Genomic DNA, 20,673 nt, shown 5'->3' with positions numbered 1-20,673 from the left:
TGAAAACGCAAACCAACGCAGTATACACCTGACTGGTCTAAATCGTCAGAAAACTATTCCTCTTCTCCAAAAGAAAATAAATTTAATAAAAAGGAAGAAACGAAGCTGAGACTTGCTGGGAAAACACCATTTGAAATATTCTCTTTATTTTTTGACGATATTGTATTCCAGAAGATACTCGAATTCAGCCTGACGTATGACCGGTACAACAACAGACATGATTTCAAACTCTCTCCAGCTCAACTGCAGAAGTTTTTTGGTATTTTAATCCTTACCGGTTATCATACACTTCCGTGTATATGTGTGTGTGGTATGTATTGGTCAAAAGACCCAGATAAAGGCGTGGAGCTCATGAGAAAGTGCACGAGTCGAAACACCTTCCCAAACATAAAAAGAAATCTTCATGTCTCCGATAATAATAACTTAAACAAAAAAGATAAATTTGCCAAAATACGTCCATTATTTTTGCTGATTAACGAACGATATTTGCAGTGTGGACTATTTCTGCAAAAAATTTTATGAAGGGTAAACCAGTGCGCTTTGGCTTCAAGGTCTGGTGCTTATATAACTCAGAGGGATATCTATACCAATTCATTCCTTATGGTGGCGCAAATCCAGAAAGGCAGAAATCTCAAGACACTTTAGAGATGTAAGTAGTTTTGGATCTGCTACGTGTAATGCAAAACCCTTCAGAACATAAAGTCTCCTTCGACAACTTCTTTTCGAGTTACGCACTATTCCACATTCTAGGTGAAAAAGGAATTTTCTTTACTAGCACCGTGAGAGAGAATAGGTTACCAGGATGTCCTCTACAAAGTAGCAAAGTGCTTGGAAAGAAGAACAGGGGCGAGTTTGATCATGCTTTCGACAAAAAGGCAGAAGTATCAGTTGCAAGGTGGAACGATAATTCCGTTGTGACTGTAGCCAGCAACAATGGAACGGTTCATCAAATTGTTACAGTTAAAAGATATAATCGGAAGCTACGAAAGGAAGATTCAATACCTCAGCCCAATATGACTAACGATTATACCCGTCATATGGGAGGTGTTGATCTCCTAGATAATTCGGTATCGAATTACAGGATCCGAGTAAGAAGTAAAAAGTGGTGGTGGCTCTTGTTTATGAACATTACGAATGACTCTCAAATCTCCCAATTGCAATTCCGTTCTTCGTTGGTTTTGTCACTGATACAGAACGAAAAAAGATTTACAGTAAAAGCAGCTGCTGAAGAAGGTGACTCCGAATCAGACCCAGAGCCAACGCTATCCACATCTGCATGGGGTCATCCTTCTAAAGGAAGTTTACCTTCTGATATTCAATATGGCCAGATTGGTCATAATATTGTTCGCGAAGAGGAGGGACGTAGACGGTGGTACAGACTGTGCAAAACTAACCCTGTTTATATGTGCGGAAAATGCAAGGTTCACTTGCACTCTGACTGTTTTAGTGCTTTCCATAAAAAATGAGATGACATACTACCATACTGCCAAGTAATCACTTTATCTTATATAATTAACTATTGTAGCAATATCTTTAGTTTTTAATTGATAAAACCAAGAAATTTCATTTACACACTATAAAACGTATAACTTTCAATTTACTATATATATATATATATATATATATATATATATATATATATATATATATATATATATATATATATTATGTCAAAAGTTTCGTTAACGAAACATTATTTTTTTGTAGGTATATTGCAATTATTATTGTTTATAATTTTAAGTGAAATATTGTTATTATGCCTTTACTTATAAAGTATATAAACTTGAATTGCAAAAAATTTGATTATTTCAATGCTTGGCCATTAATGGGTAAACAAAAAAACCCGAAAATAGGTCACATTTTTTTAACCAATTAAAGGACATGAAGAAGATAATAGAGTTTTCATTCTTCGATTAATGATGTGGATATTTCGATCCCATTCATTATACATTCATGATGTACTTTAGTTATTGTTTAGCAAGTTAATTAAAATTTTATATATATTTTTCTAATACGTTTAGTTATAAGGGACAAAAATTCGTCGGTCCTTCTCAGAGAAAATAAAAAAAAAATGCAGAATTTACAATATTTACGTACATATAATCTATTAGTTGCCATTTAGAACACGCTCAGCCTCTAACCAATCGAATCATGTGAATAAGGATTATTTACTGTAAAATAACCTACTTCTGTCTGTTTACTTATTGTGTAAAGCAGTGAGCTATTATTCCCCCGGTCATTCCCGGAGTGCCAAAATAGTTTTTGATATGTTATTTTATTTTGATATAGAATTCTACAATTCACTAATTTATTTTAGTTGAAATAGGGAAATTAAAATTTACACTGCTTAATTGCAAATCAGGGGATCTTAGTTATTGTATTAAAAATTTTATGTTCCCTTTAAAAATTTCCAAATCTGTACATACATACGCCTTAACCGCACACCTATATCATGTGTCACCCTGTTTGTTTATATTACCTATAACTTATCAACTGTTTCAACAAGTGGGTACACTGGAAAAAATTAATACCTTCTATACCCTGGCACGATACCCTCAGTTTGTTTCCTAAATTTGTGCCAGCAAAGGGTTTTTGGAATGTAAACGTTGTACGACATTGTTGCGTGTTAATATTTCCTGTTATTTTATGCCATAGTGTGCGAATATTGTTTAATTTGAGATTTTAGTATTTGATTATTGGTTGTGACTATAAAAAATGCCACTCGTTGCAACTGATGCAGCTAGAGCAGTGGCTTTAGCTGATGCTGAGTACAGCTAACGTAGTATCGCTCGTACACCTGATGTACTTCGAACTCCTACGGTACGTGATGCTATCAGACGATTTCGGCAGACAAGTTCATACACCCGCAGGCCAGATCAAGACCGACATCTATCAAGATGACTGCTCCATTATCAGCAACGTGTTGAAAAGTCGCTTTTGCGCCGCTCTTGGACGCGTACGCATCTATTTGATGTGAGAACTGTTAGTGTGAGTGAACGTATCATTAGAAGAAGAGTGGCAGAAAAAAATTTGAGGGCTTTCCGTCCAGCTCGCGCTCCAGAATTGCTCCCACAACACTGTAGAGCTAGACTTGGCATTGCGCGAGAATATGCTGGCTGGACTATGGCGGAATGGAAGAAAATACTGTTCGCAAATGAGAGCAGAATAACCCTAAGACGTACAGATGTACGTCAATGTGTCTACAGGCGTCAAAAAGTTTACTCCATGCACTATAACCGAAACAGTGGCATACCGAGTAGGGTCACTAAAATATTTTAGTGGCTCATAGCATTTTGCATTAACCTTAGCCAACATTTTAAATTTTACGTTCTTTTAATTAAAGTAATTATATCCTTTCAGGTTACACTGATGATGGAATTTACATTCCGAAAACGTCCTGTAATGTATTTGTGATATAGCCCGTTTGGGTATTTTATTATATACCTTTTATAAAGGATTTGAAATAAAAAATTTTTAATATTCATTAAATGTTTAGGCTGGAATTCCTTGAAATTATTTTTACAAATGATTACATGATGCGCATTCAGCCTAATTGGATTTAAGGTGCTCAAGAACTGATGCAATGGAATTATTTACGGGAGGCCTATGTTCAGTGGTGGACTCAATGCAGCTAATGATAATGATACGTCGTAGGACCCTTCTTTTCCGAGGATCAAATCTAGAGCTGGCTCGTAAATAAAAATTCAGCTTTAACGAAAAGATAATTGACGAAACCGTGTTTATTTTGCAGAGTCCAGAACCGTAATATTAGGACGGCATAAAGGGGTTGGAAACTCGCTGGAATCGTTGTATTGAGCTAAAAGGAAATGAAATAAAATAATTTTCTATAACATCATGTTTTTCATTTGAAAGGTAATCAACACTACTTCATAATTAGTAATTTAAACTAATAACTAAATAGACATTTTGATTAGTTGCTCTATCTTAAAACTATTCTGTAAATAATGCTTCACTTAATAACTTTACTCAATACATTTTCAATTTTACATTAAAAAGTTTTCAAAACAAAGCTTTCTCAAATCATCAGAAACATTTTTCTATTAAAAGGTTTAGAAAACTTCTAATTCACATTTCTCACCAAATATTATGTCTCGACGCTAACTGTCAATGCATTCTAACCTAAAAATGTATAAAGATCGGTCCACTGGGCTCCAACAAAAGTAAATAAAAGAAATCTATTTTTAAATTGTTTTCTTGTTCTATTTTAACAATTTTATAGCGACAATTAGTGACATATTTGAAATACAATAAACTATTTAAATTGCCCAAACAACTGTAACGAAGGCAATGAAACTTAGTTAAAATCTCAAATAGGTTAGTTCCTAAATACTTATAATACAATTTTCACCATATACATATATTATTGTAACAATCATGTGGTAGATGTTATTGAAAACTAACGGTATAGTCGATTCAATGAGCTTTGGTAAATTTTGACAGAATCATTATCGGAAACGTACAACATAAAAATTTCTGTCATTCATTATTAATAGCTAAAATAAACCTATGGTTGCATAGTTTTTAGTTTAAAAACGAAGAATAACCATGCATAATTGGGATATATACTACTACGAGAAAATTTATGCGTTATTATAATTTGACATATTGTAAACGTTTGTATTATTCGTGCTGTTAGCTTATTTGATTTAGCGATATCGTTTTAAAAATTAACTTAATTAATTAAACAACATTAATTAATAAAATTATAAAACAATAAAATACCGGAAGAATGGAGAACAAGGGAACTAATTCTACTATTCGAAAAAGGAGATAAAAAACAGCCAGAAAACTACAGACGTATGAACTTGTTAAATGCTACGCTAAAACTTACAATTTAAATTTTTACAAGTACTAATAAATCAGAGGATAAGTTTAGCAGATGAACAACAGAGTTTTTGTAGTGGAAGATCGTGTACAGATGCAATATTCGTTATAACACAAATTACTGAGAAATCACTAGAGTATAATAGACCAGCATTTCTGTGTCTGATAGACCTAAAGAAAGCGTTTGACAGAGTAAGACTCAAATATGTAATCCATCTTTTGTATAATAGAGAAGTTCCCATAAATATTATAAAAACTATCGAAAAAATCTATCAAAACAACAAAATGGAAGTCAGAATGGATGGACAACTTACAGAACCTATAGAAATAGGCAGCGGAATATGACAAGGGGATTCATTGAGCCCCATGCTCTTCAATGGAAAACAAAGAAATAAAAATACTCTGTTACGCAGACGACGCAATATTGATATCCCAAGATGAAGATAGTCTGCAAAGACTGGTCCACAAATTTAATATAAGAGCAAAAGAATTTAATATGACAATCCCATGTCAGAAAACTAAAACAATAGTAGTCAGAAAAGAACCAACCAGATGTAAAATGGAAATTGATGGCATCAGTATTGAACAAGTAATGGAAACAAAATACCTGGGAATTACACTGTCTAGCTATGGATACCTGGACAAAGAAATGAGAGATCAAATTCAAAAAGTAAATAGACTGGCAGGATGCCCTATTAACCCTATATGGCGAAACAAACACATTAACAATGAGATAAACTCAATAATTTATAAAGCCAGTGTAAGATAAATAATAACATATGCCTTAGAAACAAGACCCGACACAGCGACAACTCAAAGGCTTCTGGAAACGGCAGAGATGAGAGTACTGAGAAGAATTACAGGAAATACGCTGAAGGATCTAAAGAGGAGTGAATTAGAAGAAAACATAACGTACAGTGTATAAATGAATGGACACAAAATAGAAAAAGAGAATGGAATAACCACATAAGAAGTATCGGACGACCGCGCAAAAGATGGAGTGACAACCTTCCATAGAGGTATTAATCCGCCAATGAACAAGCAGAATTGCTTATAAAGAGGAAGAAGTACAAGAAGCTTTAAAAATCGTTATATATTTGTTTTCACAATATGAGCTCCATTAATGTATGACATGATATGACCTAACATGAAAAGCCTTTCTTTTACAAACTTTAAATTCCATACATATCATATTCCATCAAACTAGGAAGATGTAGTGTAACAATATCGTATAAATAGTGTGGTTCTTAATAGAAATTAATATAAAATTTTGTACTTTGTTCTTTAGGTCAAGTTTGAATATTGAATGTTGTATTTTATTTTTTTATAGGTATATTTTAAAGTACATTACATCCCTTAATACTAAAAGGTTTTCTACAAATAACAAAATTTATGAAGAACAAAGAAATTGTCCTAATTGAAAAAATATTAATTGGTGGGTGATTATTTTTGAGATGTATATACAGTATCGGAAAGAATTTAACGTGGGTATGTACTTTCAACGGTAGGAAATGAAAGAAACATATTTAAAACGATAAAGCATTACTAATAGGCGGCCACCAAACCAATTCGATTCGTTAAGTATGATTCTGTAGGCGCAGCGTTGCCAGGTCATCGAAGTCAGAAAATCGTATGCCGTTGTTCAAATTACCGTATTTTATAGTACGGATTATCGTACTTACTTATATTCTATTGAACAAGAAATCAACGAAGTAGAAAAAATAACATTAAATTTTTTGTAAATGAAACAAACGAAGAAAAATAAACAAATAAATACAACAAAAAACAAATTATTTAAAAGAAAAAAAGACTTCACTATTCAGTTAATGTGAACTCAACTTCCTGCAGTTTATAGTCAGCTTCTTTATTGTATAAATTGTTTGTATTTATAGTTTTAACCATTATTTCTGACGGTGTAAAATTGACAAAACCCTTTTGAAGATGATTGGGATGAATAAATAATGGCATATGAAGTGTCTGTTACCAAGTGGTTCCTGCATTTCGTCTTTATTAATTTACTTTTGAAAATTGTCTTTCACAATTTGCATTTTAATGACGTAAAGTTAACACAGACAATGTAAAGTCACTCATTCAAATTAGAAAATAGATGATTACCGTCAAAATTTTTTATTTAACCCACTTTAAAATAGAATTCATTCAGATTTTCGGATTCTATTGGAATATTCTGGTATTGTTGAAGTTTCCCCTATATGTCATCCATCTTTTGCATCATTTGTAGGTCTTGAGGATTACAAATTCAGGGCAATTTTGACATTAGTGGTAAAAGACTTTGGTAACTCTTAAAGCTACTTTTATTTAGAAAGTGTATCTTAAAATCATTTCTTTTTTTACTTCCATACAAGACGTAATGAAGAAGCCTGCATCTTTCGTCAAAATTCTGTTCCAATTCATCATCTAAATCATTAATATTTTGCGTCACTCCAATTCCTAGATACATGTTGTTAATGTTGACAAATTTTGTAATATCTTGAGGGAACGTTTTCGGACTAAAAAGTCCATTATCCAAAGATACTTGGAATAAGTATTACCACTTTAGTGAAAGCAAATATAAAGGTTAAATTTCGACTAAGGTTGAAAAAGCAATGTGGTTAACTACTTAAAAAGTTAAAAGTAAAAACCCTTAAAAACTTACAAAATTTGTTGTCTGTTACATTATTATTAAAATATGTTGTAATGTTAAAGTATTTAACAGATATCCTCCACGGCAACGTAAAACTCCCAATAGGGGTTGATGCTGACCCTCAGACCCTGTCTGAATGGGTTCTAGATGGCAACTAATTAAAATGGCAGTTTTTGAACGGATGCATGAACAAAGCAGTCAATTGTAGTACGTGTCTTAATGTGGCACCAGCCAACCATGTGTTAAATGAATATGTTGAGAAATGTTAAAATTTTTCATTTATTGTTCCTTATAACAGTAGCAAACATCAATTAGTTGAGGTTGAAGTGTGGTATATCCTGAGAATTATGTTAAACCTTGTGATGAAACTATTGTACGTGTGAAAAGACTTTAAAAATGTTTGAATCTAAAGTAGGCTGGCATCAATACATGTAACAAGAGCGACAAGGATAAAAGAGATATTGATAAGGCCCTTTATGTTGTAAATTAACATTTGATAGCTGGAAAGTAAATGAAAGATGCATGTATGATGTTGAGTTTTTAATTGACAAAGACAGACGGTTGAACTGTTTTGTGTATACATAGAGTTTGATGTAGAAATCTAAGAAATACAAGTATAGAAGGGTTATATTGTAATCCACAAGGAAACTAAATTTCTGTAGTTATATAATTTTTAATTAATCTTGAAATGTTGTGTTTGAATTGAGATGGAATGGCAAAGAATATATTTGGGTGGTAAGTAGGCAACCATCAATACAAATACCCGATATTAACATATTAACAAAAATATTAACATTTGGTACCTGAAAATTATATGGTAGGTATGTGTATGATGTGAAAATATTAATTGCTGATGATCAAGGGTTAAACTGTTTAATGTGTGGATTTATTGAATATAGAAAACTAATAAAAATTATAATTCAATGAGGAGTATGTATTAGTCAATATATGGTATGGTGAGATGTTGTTAGAGTGTTTTTGAATCGTAAATAAATTGTATTAAATGTTTAATGGATTTTGAAAAATTGGTTATATTCTAAGCAAGGTTAATTTAAGTTCAGGGTATGAAAGTATGTTTATAACACTATTTAGTTAGTTATATTTATGAAAGCTGGTTATATTGAGATAAATCTTCCGGAATATTGAGGGTGTGGATATATTGTTTCCAATGTTGAGAAAAAGTGGAAGGGTTTTCCCTTTTGGTGTGCTCTAGAGAACGTGATGACATTGATCTACAGGTTCTTCAATATAATGTGGCATCACAGTTGGAACATTTAAGTTTGTAGACACCACTCCGATTCATCTAGTTGATACGGTCTTGCGAGTTGGTGAGACACTAACCTAAGTTTTGTACTTTGAAAGAAATTTGGATGTTATGAGCTGATCGTTTGATGAGATTTCTAATATCTCCAGAAAAGCTCTCATGATGGTATGGTATTCTTCTTCTTGTGCCACTCCTATCGGAGATTGTAAATCATCAAGGCTATCCCGACCTTGTTTACAGCTGACCTAAAGAGTTCATTAGTAGTACAGCCAAACGACTCTCTCAAATTACGCAACCATGAAATTCTTCTACGGCCTGGATTCCGTTTTCCTTCTATTTTTCCTTGTATTATATTGTGAAGTAATACGTATTTATGTCCTCTCATCAGGTGACCCAAATATTCGAGTTTTCTTCGTTTGAGCGTTGACAAAATTTCTGGGTCTTTTCCTATCCTTCGCATTACTTCAAAGTTTGTGACTCTTTCAACCCAACTTATCTTCAGCATTCGAAGGTAGCACCAAATCTCGAAACTTTCAATATTTTTTATGTTGTTCTGTTTGAGAGTCCTGGCCTGGTACACCGTATAATAGCGTGTTAAATACGTAGCCCCTTAGCATTCTTAATCGTAGAGGGATGCTTATATCTCTGTTGCAGAAGAATTTCCTCATCTTTATGAAGGTGGCCCTGGTAGGTGAAGATGGTATGGTAAAGAAGTGTAAATGGTTGTAGTGGTTAGATATCTGCGGAACGCAGTTTCTTGTAAGATTCCGAGTAGTTTTTTCGTGGATGACTTTGGTGACGATGTTCGGATCATATCCGTTGTTAACTGCTATATGTTTAAGAGTATTGAGTTCGGTGTTGTAGTTTTAAGATAAAGGAGTGGTCCCTAAACGATGAATGTAACTGTGAAATGCTGCATATTTGTGTGACATTGGGTGATTGGATGAGAAGGGTATAACATGATTAGTGTGTGTAGGTTTCCTATACATACTTAAGTCGAATTGGTCATTTAATCTGGCAATGGTAAGGTCAAGGAAGTTACTTGATTGAGATGAAGTTACTTCATGGTGAACTTAATATTGGGATACATTTGATAGCGAAACCAGTTGAGTATTTCCGGATTTTTCATGATATGTGTGGATTATAAATGATACATAAATATATCAGCTAGAAATGTGGAGAGACAACTACTCGTGGTTAAGCTATCCGGTTATCTATAAAAATTTATTACATTTAAGTTACAATTAATGTTAGCTATGAGCACGTGTGCTTGACTAGACAGTAACTTCAGTCCTTTCGGCTGTCTAGCGTGCGGTCTAATCCTAGTAGCTTCCTACGAGCGAACGGATGACAAGAATACCGCTAGAGTGCTGGTCCCTACCAGCCGTAAGAGGCGACCAATGATATATCCGGCTGTATACCAGCGGCCGGATCCAAGTATCCAGGAGACAGGTAGAGGAGTTAGCTCCTCAGCGGCAACCTGTCAAACGTGCTTAGTGGTCCATTTATCCTCCGTGTAACTGTTCGCCCTTTCAGGGATCAGGGGCAGCAACATATATAGCAACACAGGTACTGCGGGAAGAGTGACCCCCACGATATGGCTGCCGTGTCACCCTCGCTGGAGACGGACTCGCAGGGGTATTGGTTCTGCCAGAATAAAGTTGGCTATACCGTTTATGCACCTACTCTACTCAAACGGTAGTGCATTGGGTTGTCAACGACCGTAGGTTCTCGGTGTTTACCACGCAGGGAGGGAATCTTTGATATCTATTTGTGTTGACACGGATTCCTCAATGGGTTTAGGGTCCAGGTTTTATTGGGTTCCCTGGGCTTCGAATCCCGCCCGCTGCGCACATGCCTCCTGTCAACACGGAATGTGCGCGGCGGGTCTGCGCCTAAGCTAGAATATCGCGTAGTGTTTAAGTTCATAGCACTCCGGTAAATGGAATCCAAGTAGTGATGCCGCCTTCCCATGTCCGCCAATCAGCGATTCCCTAACAGGATGGGTCTGCTTGCCGGGTACTGGTGTAACCGGCAAGCTGAAAGTACTGGAAATAAACGCTCCGTCTCGTAAAATAGAATAATCGAACTTTGTGGACTGGGGATCCCAGTCGCAACTGCGACTCTCTTAAAAAATTCAAATTTTAAAAATAAACATTTAAACCTTTGTTTTATTGTTTTACGTGGTTCAGTTTTATGTTGTTAATAAACTGCGCGTGAATAAATTATTACTTTTAACTTATAATTAATATTAATCAACCTTTCCAGTTGATGTCAAATTTTGATCAAAATAGCACAATATTAATTAATAAATTTACTAGTCGGTAGGGAACGAGTTTTCAGAAGATTGAACTGAATTTTAGAAGATTGAATGCAAAATAAAATTGGTATACATTAGGCAAAAGCAAAAATACCAAGAAATAATTAGGCAGTTGGAACAGAATATTTATAGCATCCGAATTCAATGCATCAATGCAATATTTATAGCATCACAATGAAGAGAAATTGGCGTTTGAAAATTTTATCACGAAATGGAAGAAAAAATAAGCTCAAGCCAACAGAATTAAAGGGATTTTAAAGAATCCATCGCGATCAGAATTAGGGGGTTTTAAAGAAACTGATAATAATACAACTAATTTCATCGGTGATACCAGTTTACTAATCAAAAAGATCCTTTATGATCCACCAGAAGTTTATGAAAACCAATGGTTAAAAACACTAAATTAGCTACAAGAAACAAATGAAATGTTACAAAAAAGGTGAAGGCATACGAGGCAGAAATTGATGATTTATAATAGTGTTATGCTTGTACAAAAACCGATTTGCAAGTGGTTAAGAGGTGCAAGAAATAACAATTCAATTTTTAAACGATGATGTGTGCCGATTGAAAAATGAAATAAATTCCATAAAAAATCAAGCTTTTAACCAAGATAGCATAGGAAATTCTTTATTTGCGGAATTTAATGACAGAAGAGTTTATCTTCAAGACAAAATTGATGAAATGAAGGCATGTTATATAGCAAAGACGCAAGAAAACGCTAAACTCAAAAATACAGCACAACAGTTACAATTACAAACCATGCGACTTTTGGAAAAATGGAAATCAGAAGTAGAAGAAAAAGACGATGACCAACATGAAGTAATTGTGGCTCTAAAATCTAGAATTGATACGCTGTAAAAACTCATAGAAAAGTACAGAAATAAGCTATCAGAGAAACCTCTAATTATATCAAATAATAGTTTGACGAATTAGAGTAATATAGCTTAACATTTAATGAGAAGAACAAAGAAATACAAGCGTTAAAAGAAGAAATGAATTCCAAATCCTTACAGAGATTTATACTTTCATCAGGATTAAGAGAATCAAAACCAGAGCCTTATGAAACAAAATACTTAACCCATACATTTTTTCGAAATTTTAGCAGTCAATACTTATCAACCATTAGGCCTGGAAAACAGGCAGGCGATCCTACTGTAACAGATTTGCGTGCACTACAATACAATCCAGATGGAACCATTCAGTTTAAACTCAGACATTTCGAGCAATGGCAGGTTCTTCCAGTCAGAGGAAACAAAAAAGTAGTTTTAGGAGTACCACTGCTTTATCTGGAACCGTTGAAAATTAAAAAAGAAAAGTTTAAACATTTACAAATTTTAAAAACTACTATGCTGAGTGATTATCACTCATTTTATGATAATCTCAAACACATTTGAAAAATGTTATTATGTACCTACTAATCATATTAGAGTTGTATTGAAAATAAGTAATATTTTTGTAATTTTCAATTAAGCAGTTAACTAAAATGTCATTTTGCAATAAATTTGTTTTATAACGCTTGCGTGCTTTTAACCTCGTAACTCCAAATTAATATTGGTTTAATTGGGACAAACCTCGTAACTCCACAAACTTTTAGTATAAACTCTAAAATTTTAAAAATGATTCTTCACAACATCAGGATATTATTTTATTTTACATTGTTCGATTAATTTTGACAGAATCGCAAAATTTATTCCAAATTCAAATTTTTGCGTCTCCTGAACAATTTGTCGTTTTGGAGTTTTAAGTTTTGCTAATTAGGGTGACGATATGATTTTTTTGCGTGTGTTAAAAGTGATATGGAATTATTTAGAATATAAGGTAGTATTAGATATGTGTAAAATAAACAAATTTATCTCGTTAGTAAAATTCATTGGGAAAACCTTTTACATGTTTCTTCATGGTTTGAATAAACAAAAGATAAGTGATTAACGGTTTCTAATGTCCTTCGTATCAGTTTTAAAACCTCTGGTAAATTTCGGAAAAAGTTCAGATATCACATTTTATCAATCTTATACGAGGTATGTCAAAAATATGAATTTCGCTCAGGAGTAAAATAACTTTATATTCTACAATATCGAAAATTGTTATTATAAAAAGTTGTTTTTAATTAAGAACTATATTTTAATATGCAATTACATCCTTCTAATTAAAAAAAATTGCAAATTTTGCCTGTATGTCTCCTTCTGACAAACTCAAGTTCATGTTGTTTGAACATAGCTTCTAATCTCCATTTTCGCTTTTATTTGATTCTATTAATCCTGATGAAGGTATAAATCTCTGTAAGGATTTTGAATTCATTTCTTCTTTTAACGCTTTTATTTCTTTGTTTTTCTCAATAAATGTTAAGCTATAATACTCTAATTCGTCAAACTATTATTTGATATAATTAGAGGTTTCTCTGATAGCTCATTTCTGTACTTTTCTATGAGTTTTTCCAGAGTATCAATTCTAGATTTTAGAGCCACAATTACTTCATGTTGGTCATCGTCTTTTTCTTCTACTTCTGATTTCGATTTTTCCAAAAGTCGCATGGTTTGTAATTGTAACTGTTGTGCTGTATTTTTGAGTTTAGCGTTTTCTTGCGTCTTTGATATATAACATGCCTTCATTTCATCAATTTTGTCTTGAAGATAAACTCTTCTGTCATTAAATTCCGCAAATAAAGAATTTTTTATGCTATCTTGGTTAAGATGTTGATTTTTTATGGAATTTATTTCATTTTTCAATAGGCACACTTCATCGTTTAAAAATTGAATTGTTATTTCTTGCACCTCTTAACCTCTTGCAAATCGGTTTTTGTACAACCATAACACTATTATAAATCATCAATTTCTGCCTCGTATGCTTCCACCTTTTTTGTAACATTTCATTTGTTTCTTGTAAATAGTTTAGAGTTTTTAACCATTGGTTTTCATAAACTTCTATTGGATCATAAAGGATCTCTTTGATTAGTAAACTGGTATCACCAACGAAATTAATTGTGTTATTATCAGATTCTTTAAAAACCTCGAATTCTTGTTGCATGACCTCATTTTTTTCTTCCATCTTCGTGATAATGTTTTTAAACACCAATTTCTCTTCAATGTGACTAGCTCGCATGATATGAATATTCTGTTCCAACTAATTATTTCTTGGTAATTCTGCTTTTGCTTAATTTCTTCGCATTACATTATATAAATTTTGACATTCAATCAGATTGAATGTCAAAATGATTGATATACGTGATAAGACATAAATTTAAAATTAATTTTTGGTGAGATATGTTGTTGACCCATATGAGCTACCAAAAAATTTGAAATATTTTTAATGAATAGAAAAGTTTCGAAAAATGAGTTCACGACGTGATAGTCTAAACTAGATGACTCTTCTTCTGTTATCATGTAAGACACAGAAGTCACTGGCACTTAGTTCTAAGACCATTGCACCATACCACAAATTAGATGACTAAATATATTAATAGTTCATATTCTATTCATTGAATAACAAAACAAGGAAGACGTGATAATAAAGCTGGTTTATATGTTTTTCCAAAATGTCAATAATATTTACTGGATAGTTATGTTAGATAATGACGTTTATTTTTAATTATCAGTCAATAATAGTAATTTTATATATGGCCAATTATTGATTATAGTGATCGACATAACTATCTAAAGCGAGTTGTTAAAAAAAATCGATGAAGTATGTTGAATGTCGCATTTTACATATCTTCAATTTGGAAAGTTAATTCAAGGATTGTATATATATATATATATATATATATATATATATATATATATATATATATATATATATATAATAAATACGATTAGTACAGTCTTTGTTGTCTTAAAGGATAAAACGTGTATTCGGGATTGTACAGATGGCCACTCCCAGTTAGAGCCCAAGTCGAGAAAATTTTCTATAAATAAAATAGTATTCTAAATTTCAGTTCAGTTTCATGTTTTTCTTTATCGTTATATTATAGATTATCAGCCCAATATTACAAAAACTATGATATTCTAGCGCTAGCAAATCAGCAGAAAATAGAGAAAATATCAAATGCGACTGCGTTAAACAAAAAAAATAGTAGTAATTTGTTCTTTACAGTAGGTTAAAATGATAATCAATTACCATAATAAATCATTATATATAAGTATTGTTTTTGTTTGATTAATTTTTATATTCATATTTCAATATTCTCCTACTTTACCTAATATTCATAGAAGAAATATATGTATAATCGACAATCAAAATTGTAGGCAGTTCTTAGAAGTAATAGTGACGTTTCAGCGCTAATGTAGGTCTTCCAATTGAGTACGAAAAATTTCATAAGAAGTTACGACAAAGCTACTTGTATTGACGAAATACCTATGTATAATATGTATGACGTTAATGTAGAAATATGATAATTATTGACATTTCGGTTAATTTGAATAAATAATTTTAGGTTAGTAGGTTAAACCAGTTTGTTAATCTATTAATCAAAAAGGATATCCAACTGGAGACCAAGAGAGAACAGGCGAGGACAAGGCAGACCACAGAAGAGGTGGGCAGATAATATCAAACAAGTCGCGGGCAAGCAGTGGATGAGAATTGCCAAGAATAGAAATCAATGGAAGCAAATGGACGAGGCCTATGTACAGCAATGAACGAATACAGGCTGAAGAAGGAGAAGAAGGTTAAACCTAACTAAAACCGCGATCGTCTATGAAAGCCGGCAACTCAGGGATTCAGTTCTTTTGCTATCAAAGTAAACAGGACATGAGTCACGTAAACACCTTGTAAATATTTTATATTTTTACACTCCATTTTTTCGAGTAGAATATCGAAGCAAACACGTATTTTAGTGTTGTGAGCAATGTGGAAGGAGAGAATAAAAGCATGAAAGGCACTCTGCCGAAACAGCTGTAGTGATAATAATTTAAAATAAATTTTGTGAAAGTGTTGAAAACAAAAGTTTTCAGTGTTCTATTGTTAACATAATTGTACATCGCCTCCCTCCTTATCATTGTGAGCTAAACCCTATCGAGCTTATATCAGCTCAAATAAAAAACAAATAGCAAGAGAAACTTAAGTTTTAAAATGGAGGAGCTGAAAAGCTTGTCTGCCGTAAAAAATGTCACATCTGAGTCTTGAAAAATTGGATAAGACACACACACTATAAAAGAATAAGATATAATCTGGGATTTAGGCACAAGAGTGGACATTTCGGTTGAACCATTAATTATCAATGTAAATAGTAGTGATCACGATAGCTCTTCATCATCTGACGAGTTGTCTTCATACGATGATTAATTTTTTGACTTCCTGCTCTTGCTCTTTTTGAAAAGTTAAATAAGTCTCATATCAAATAATGTGAATAAAATTCACTGCAACAGTGTGACCAATACGCTACTGAATGATAAACTACGAAATCAATGAGCAATTTATCTCTCTCTATCTTATGGCAACGTTGATTTGCTATTCCTTTCTACTATATCATATACGACGAAGATACCATGAACAGACAAAGTCACCAATGAAGAAGTACTGCGGAGGATGAACACAACTGCGCGGATTTGGTCAACATCGTGAAGGGCCGTAAGCTGCAGTACTTGGAACACATAATGAGAAATCAAGGCAGATATGAGCTACTCCAATGCATTTTGCAAGGTAAAATTTAAGGAAAGAGTCCCCAGGACGAAGAAGAATATCCTGGCTTGCTAACCCGAGAGCATGGCATAGAAAGACCTCAACACAGCTATTCCGTATAGGAACCAACAAAGTCATCATAGCCAGAATGGTCGCCAACGTTCAGAACGGACAGGCACCCTAAGAAGAAGAAATATATGACGTTGTCATATATAACTTTTACACAGAATATTATCGTACTTTTAGATGATTTCTATATGTATAAATATTGTATATAAATATAATATTATACATAAATATTGATGTTATTAAATACATTTTATTATATACCGTAACGAATGCAAAACGATCATTAATCCACGATAATTTTTCTACATGTGAATGATTAAAATATAAATTGCTAAGATATCTATCATCGCAAAGTGGCAACGATGTCGTCGCTTTATCGCATTCACATTTCTGAATATCTACTGCCTACAAATTTAATTCTCAACTATATTGTTCTAAATGACACAAGGCATTTCATATTTTGGGCAATGATTAGTTTAGGGCACCCATCATAACCAAACTTATATTTGACATTTAACGTAAGCTTAAATGGTGTCAGAGTTGCCATATCTTCAGTTTTTTCATACTCTCACATAATATTATAGAAATGCATATACAATAAAAACTTCTTCGGAAATTTACAATTTATGATTCACAAGTGTCATTGTAGGGGTTGACCATTAGCACCTAATAATAAGAAGGTCTTAATAGACAAGATGTGGAAAGTACTGTCAAATAATTTACAATATTTAACTGCATTTAAAGTAACAGAAAATATTTATGAATACTGTTTTATACTTAGTCAAAATTTGTAGCTTATCATAACACAAATTATAATTTCGTAAAAGTAACTTATATTTTAAACATTCATATAAATATTTTACAAAAAAATATGGCAACACTGTGACGCGGTGCCTTGAGGAAAATATATTTGGTTATGTTGAGTGCTCTAAACTAATCATTGCCCCATATTTTCTATTGCCGTTAGGTTAGCTAGCGCTAGCAAATCATCACAGAGACATATAGAATACAATATCAGACACGATTATGCCAAACAAAAAATAAGTTGTAACATGATTTTCAAAGTGAACCAGAATTGTTCAAAATAATACGATTGCTAGATTCAATAACAATTAAATATTTTCGTGATATAAATAGAGGGTCATGGCAGTGATCGTCGAAAGAATTAATCATCCATTCATTTAGATTTGAGTTAAAACAGGTTAAAATCATAATTAATTATCATAATAAATTATTATATATAAGTGCTGTTAACAATATAAATTACACCTTGATAATAAAAACCGACAAGGAATAGAATTATGTTCTTCCTAATATGCTAAAATTATCGTTTTAAATACTTTTGATAATTAATTTAACTGTATGCTTTTTAGAAACTGTTATACAATTTATCTGAACCATGCTTAAGAACCTAATTCATTCTTTAAGGTGAAATTTATAACAAGAAAGCCTGAAACCTGGATTCAAAACATAAGAACTTTGTATAATACGATAATTACCGAACTTTTTCAAGCTACAGCTATATACTTTTTCCTTATGTGCAGAGTAATACCTTGCTGTATTACTCTGCGCTTCCGGGAGAAGAGTTTAGTTATGATAAACGTTTTTCATCCCAGATGATGCATATAAATGCACGAAATAGAGTATTTCGTAGTTATTAAGTATGATATACTCGAGATGATAACGTGAATACATTTTTCAGTTTTCTATAACCGTTGTTACTTCCATAACTATTTAAAGAAGTAATTAATTTTCAGGCTTTGTGAATAACCGCCACCTCTACTTATTGGTAGTGTTATTTGTTACTCTCAGCAACAGACACATATAATTCAAGAAAAAGTTGAACTGTAAGATGTTTGATAAACCTCTATAATTGTTTAGATATGTGCTGCTTATTAGTTCAAAACAGTGTCAATAATGGTAGTATCTTATTTTACAAACCTACTAACGCATCAACCATTAATCAAATTTGAGCTATATTAAGAAGAACATAAGTTATAACCGATGTCTCATAGAGGATTAAAATCCCAATCAAGAAGATCCAAATTCACTCATCCATCGTTCATACTTTTCTAAATCTTCCTTACTAACGCTCTTATTATTCTTAACCAACGCCTCCTCAAAATCCTTCATTGTAACTGGCAAGTCTAGTTCTTCTTTGGGCAACTGTCTAATCTGATCTGGTCTTAATCCACATATTTTTCTTCTCATCGACATCATCGAAGCATCCCTACACACATTGGTAATGTCAGCTCCTGAAAAACCATCGAGACGTCTAGCAATGGTCTTCAGGTTGATATCTGGATCCAGCTTGACTTCGCTTAAGTTGATTCTTAGCAGAGCCTCTCTGCCTTCCTGTGTGGGCAGTGGGATATAGATTCGTTTTTCTAATCTACGTCGTAAGGCTTCATCTATGTCCCAAGGGAAGTTAGTTGCGGCTAAAACCATTACGACTTTACCTGGCTCATCGCTGGCAGTAACACCATCCATTTGTACCAGTAATTCAGATTTAACTCGTCGAGAGGCTTCATGTTCGGATTCCGAACCTCGTCTCGAGCAAAGCGAGTCGATTTCGTCGATGAATATAGTGCTCGGTGCATAAAAACGTGCCTACAAAATAAACAGAACATTAAAATTTGTTTTATAATTGAATAAAATATACTCTTCCATCAAATTTTTACTAAATAAGAATAACAATAAAGGAATAATAAATATTGTCAATCTGTAGTTTCCTAGCACTCTTTGCTGGCATGTGCCGAACCGAAAGCGAAACAGAAAATGAATCACCGGCGAAACGTTCAGTTGCCGAGCTTCTATTTAATTATTTCTAAAACTAGTATTGGTTTATGTATTGCTTTGGAAATAAAAAAAATCTCTCTAAAAAAGTTTTATTTCTTGCTAATCATGCTAGGCGAGTGGCTTTTGTCGAAAAAGGTCGATTTCATACCTACATGCTGAAACTTGTTATAATCGAAATATTATGACGCAAATATGCTATGTTAAAAAGTTTACCGAAAATTTTCCACGGCAACCTATTTATGTATAACAATTTTTTAAAAAATTAATTATTATTTATTAATTTGGCTTATTTTAAGATGAAAGTTATTCTTGTGATTTTTATGTAAAACGCTTACTTTAAGCGTAAAATGCAAATAAACAACTTAAAATAGCCGAAGAAAGCCAATTTTAGCGTTTTTCTAGGCAATTTTTTAATAGGTTGGACATCGAACTTAAAAAAGTCAAGTAGTTTAAAAATGCTCAATTCCATTTTGATTTTATATTACAAAAGTCAGTTTAAAATATCCATAAACAAATTAATATACCGTTGCATTTCGGAATATACAGACTTAACGAACGTTTAAACTTTAACGTTCGAAACACATTGTTTATTACTTATCCACAAGCTGAATCTTGTTGTAGACGAAAGAATATGATGCTGCAATATTACAGTATAAAGTTTACCTAAGGATTTGAAGAAAAAGGACTCATTAGAAAAGTGTCGATAAATTTCAGCTCCGAATAAAACGTGTTTTTTGTTGGTTTATACCAAAAATTTAAATACAAGTTTCTACTAAGAGTGAAATTAAAGTATTTTCTAATTACAGAAGAGAAAAATTGTGAGTACAATTTTTATTTGATCCATATAAAACCATTTAAAGGATTTTATTGAAAACTAAACAACAGAAGATCTATTTTTATTTCAAATAAAAACGCCAATAAGCCGGCTTAATTACCTAAGTCAGTAGCGGCTCTAGTATTAATACCATTAAATGAAGAAAATAAAAATTAAAAATGGATAACAATTTAAAAACTGAAACAGTAATCACCAAACCATTATTAACATCTTCAGCACCAACCTCTTCTTCAACATTAACCTACTCTAATGCCGTAAGCAACTTTAACTTTCCATCCAAAAAACAA

At 32.6% G+C, this 20,673-nt stretch overlaps 1 protein-coding gene across 2 annotated transcripts in view; it reads right to left on the bottom strand.

Moving 5' to 3' along the window:
* Positions 1 to 1,662: 1,662 nt before the first annotated feature.
* LOC140452408 (katanin p60 ATPase-containing subunit A-like 1) overlaps positions 1,663 to 20,673 on the bottom strand; it is a 47,345-nt gene continuing 28,334 nt past the window's right edge. For both annotated transcript variants that reach the window (XM_072546642.1, XM_072546641.1), the window contains one exon: positions 1,663 to 19,362. In XM_072546642.1, coding sequence (XP_072402743.1) covers positions 18,784 to 19,362 — 579 coding nt within the window. In that variant the 3' untranslated portion in view covers positions 1,663 to 18,783. The remainder of the gene's footprint in view (positions 19,363 to 20,673) is intronic.

Source organism: Diabrotica undecimpunctata, chromosome 10, assembly GCF_040954645.1.
Source record: "Diabrotica undecimpunctata isolate CICGRU chromosome 10, icDiaUnde3, whole genome shotgun sequence".
Taxonomy (NCBI): Eukaryota; Metazoa; Arthropoda; class Insecta; order Coleoptera; family Chrysomelidae; genus Diabrotica; species Diabrotica undecimpunctata.
The sequence above is the reverse complement of the archived record's forward strand: the minus strand, read 5'-3'. Positions and strand labels throughout refer to the sequence as shown.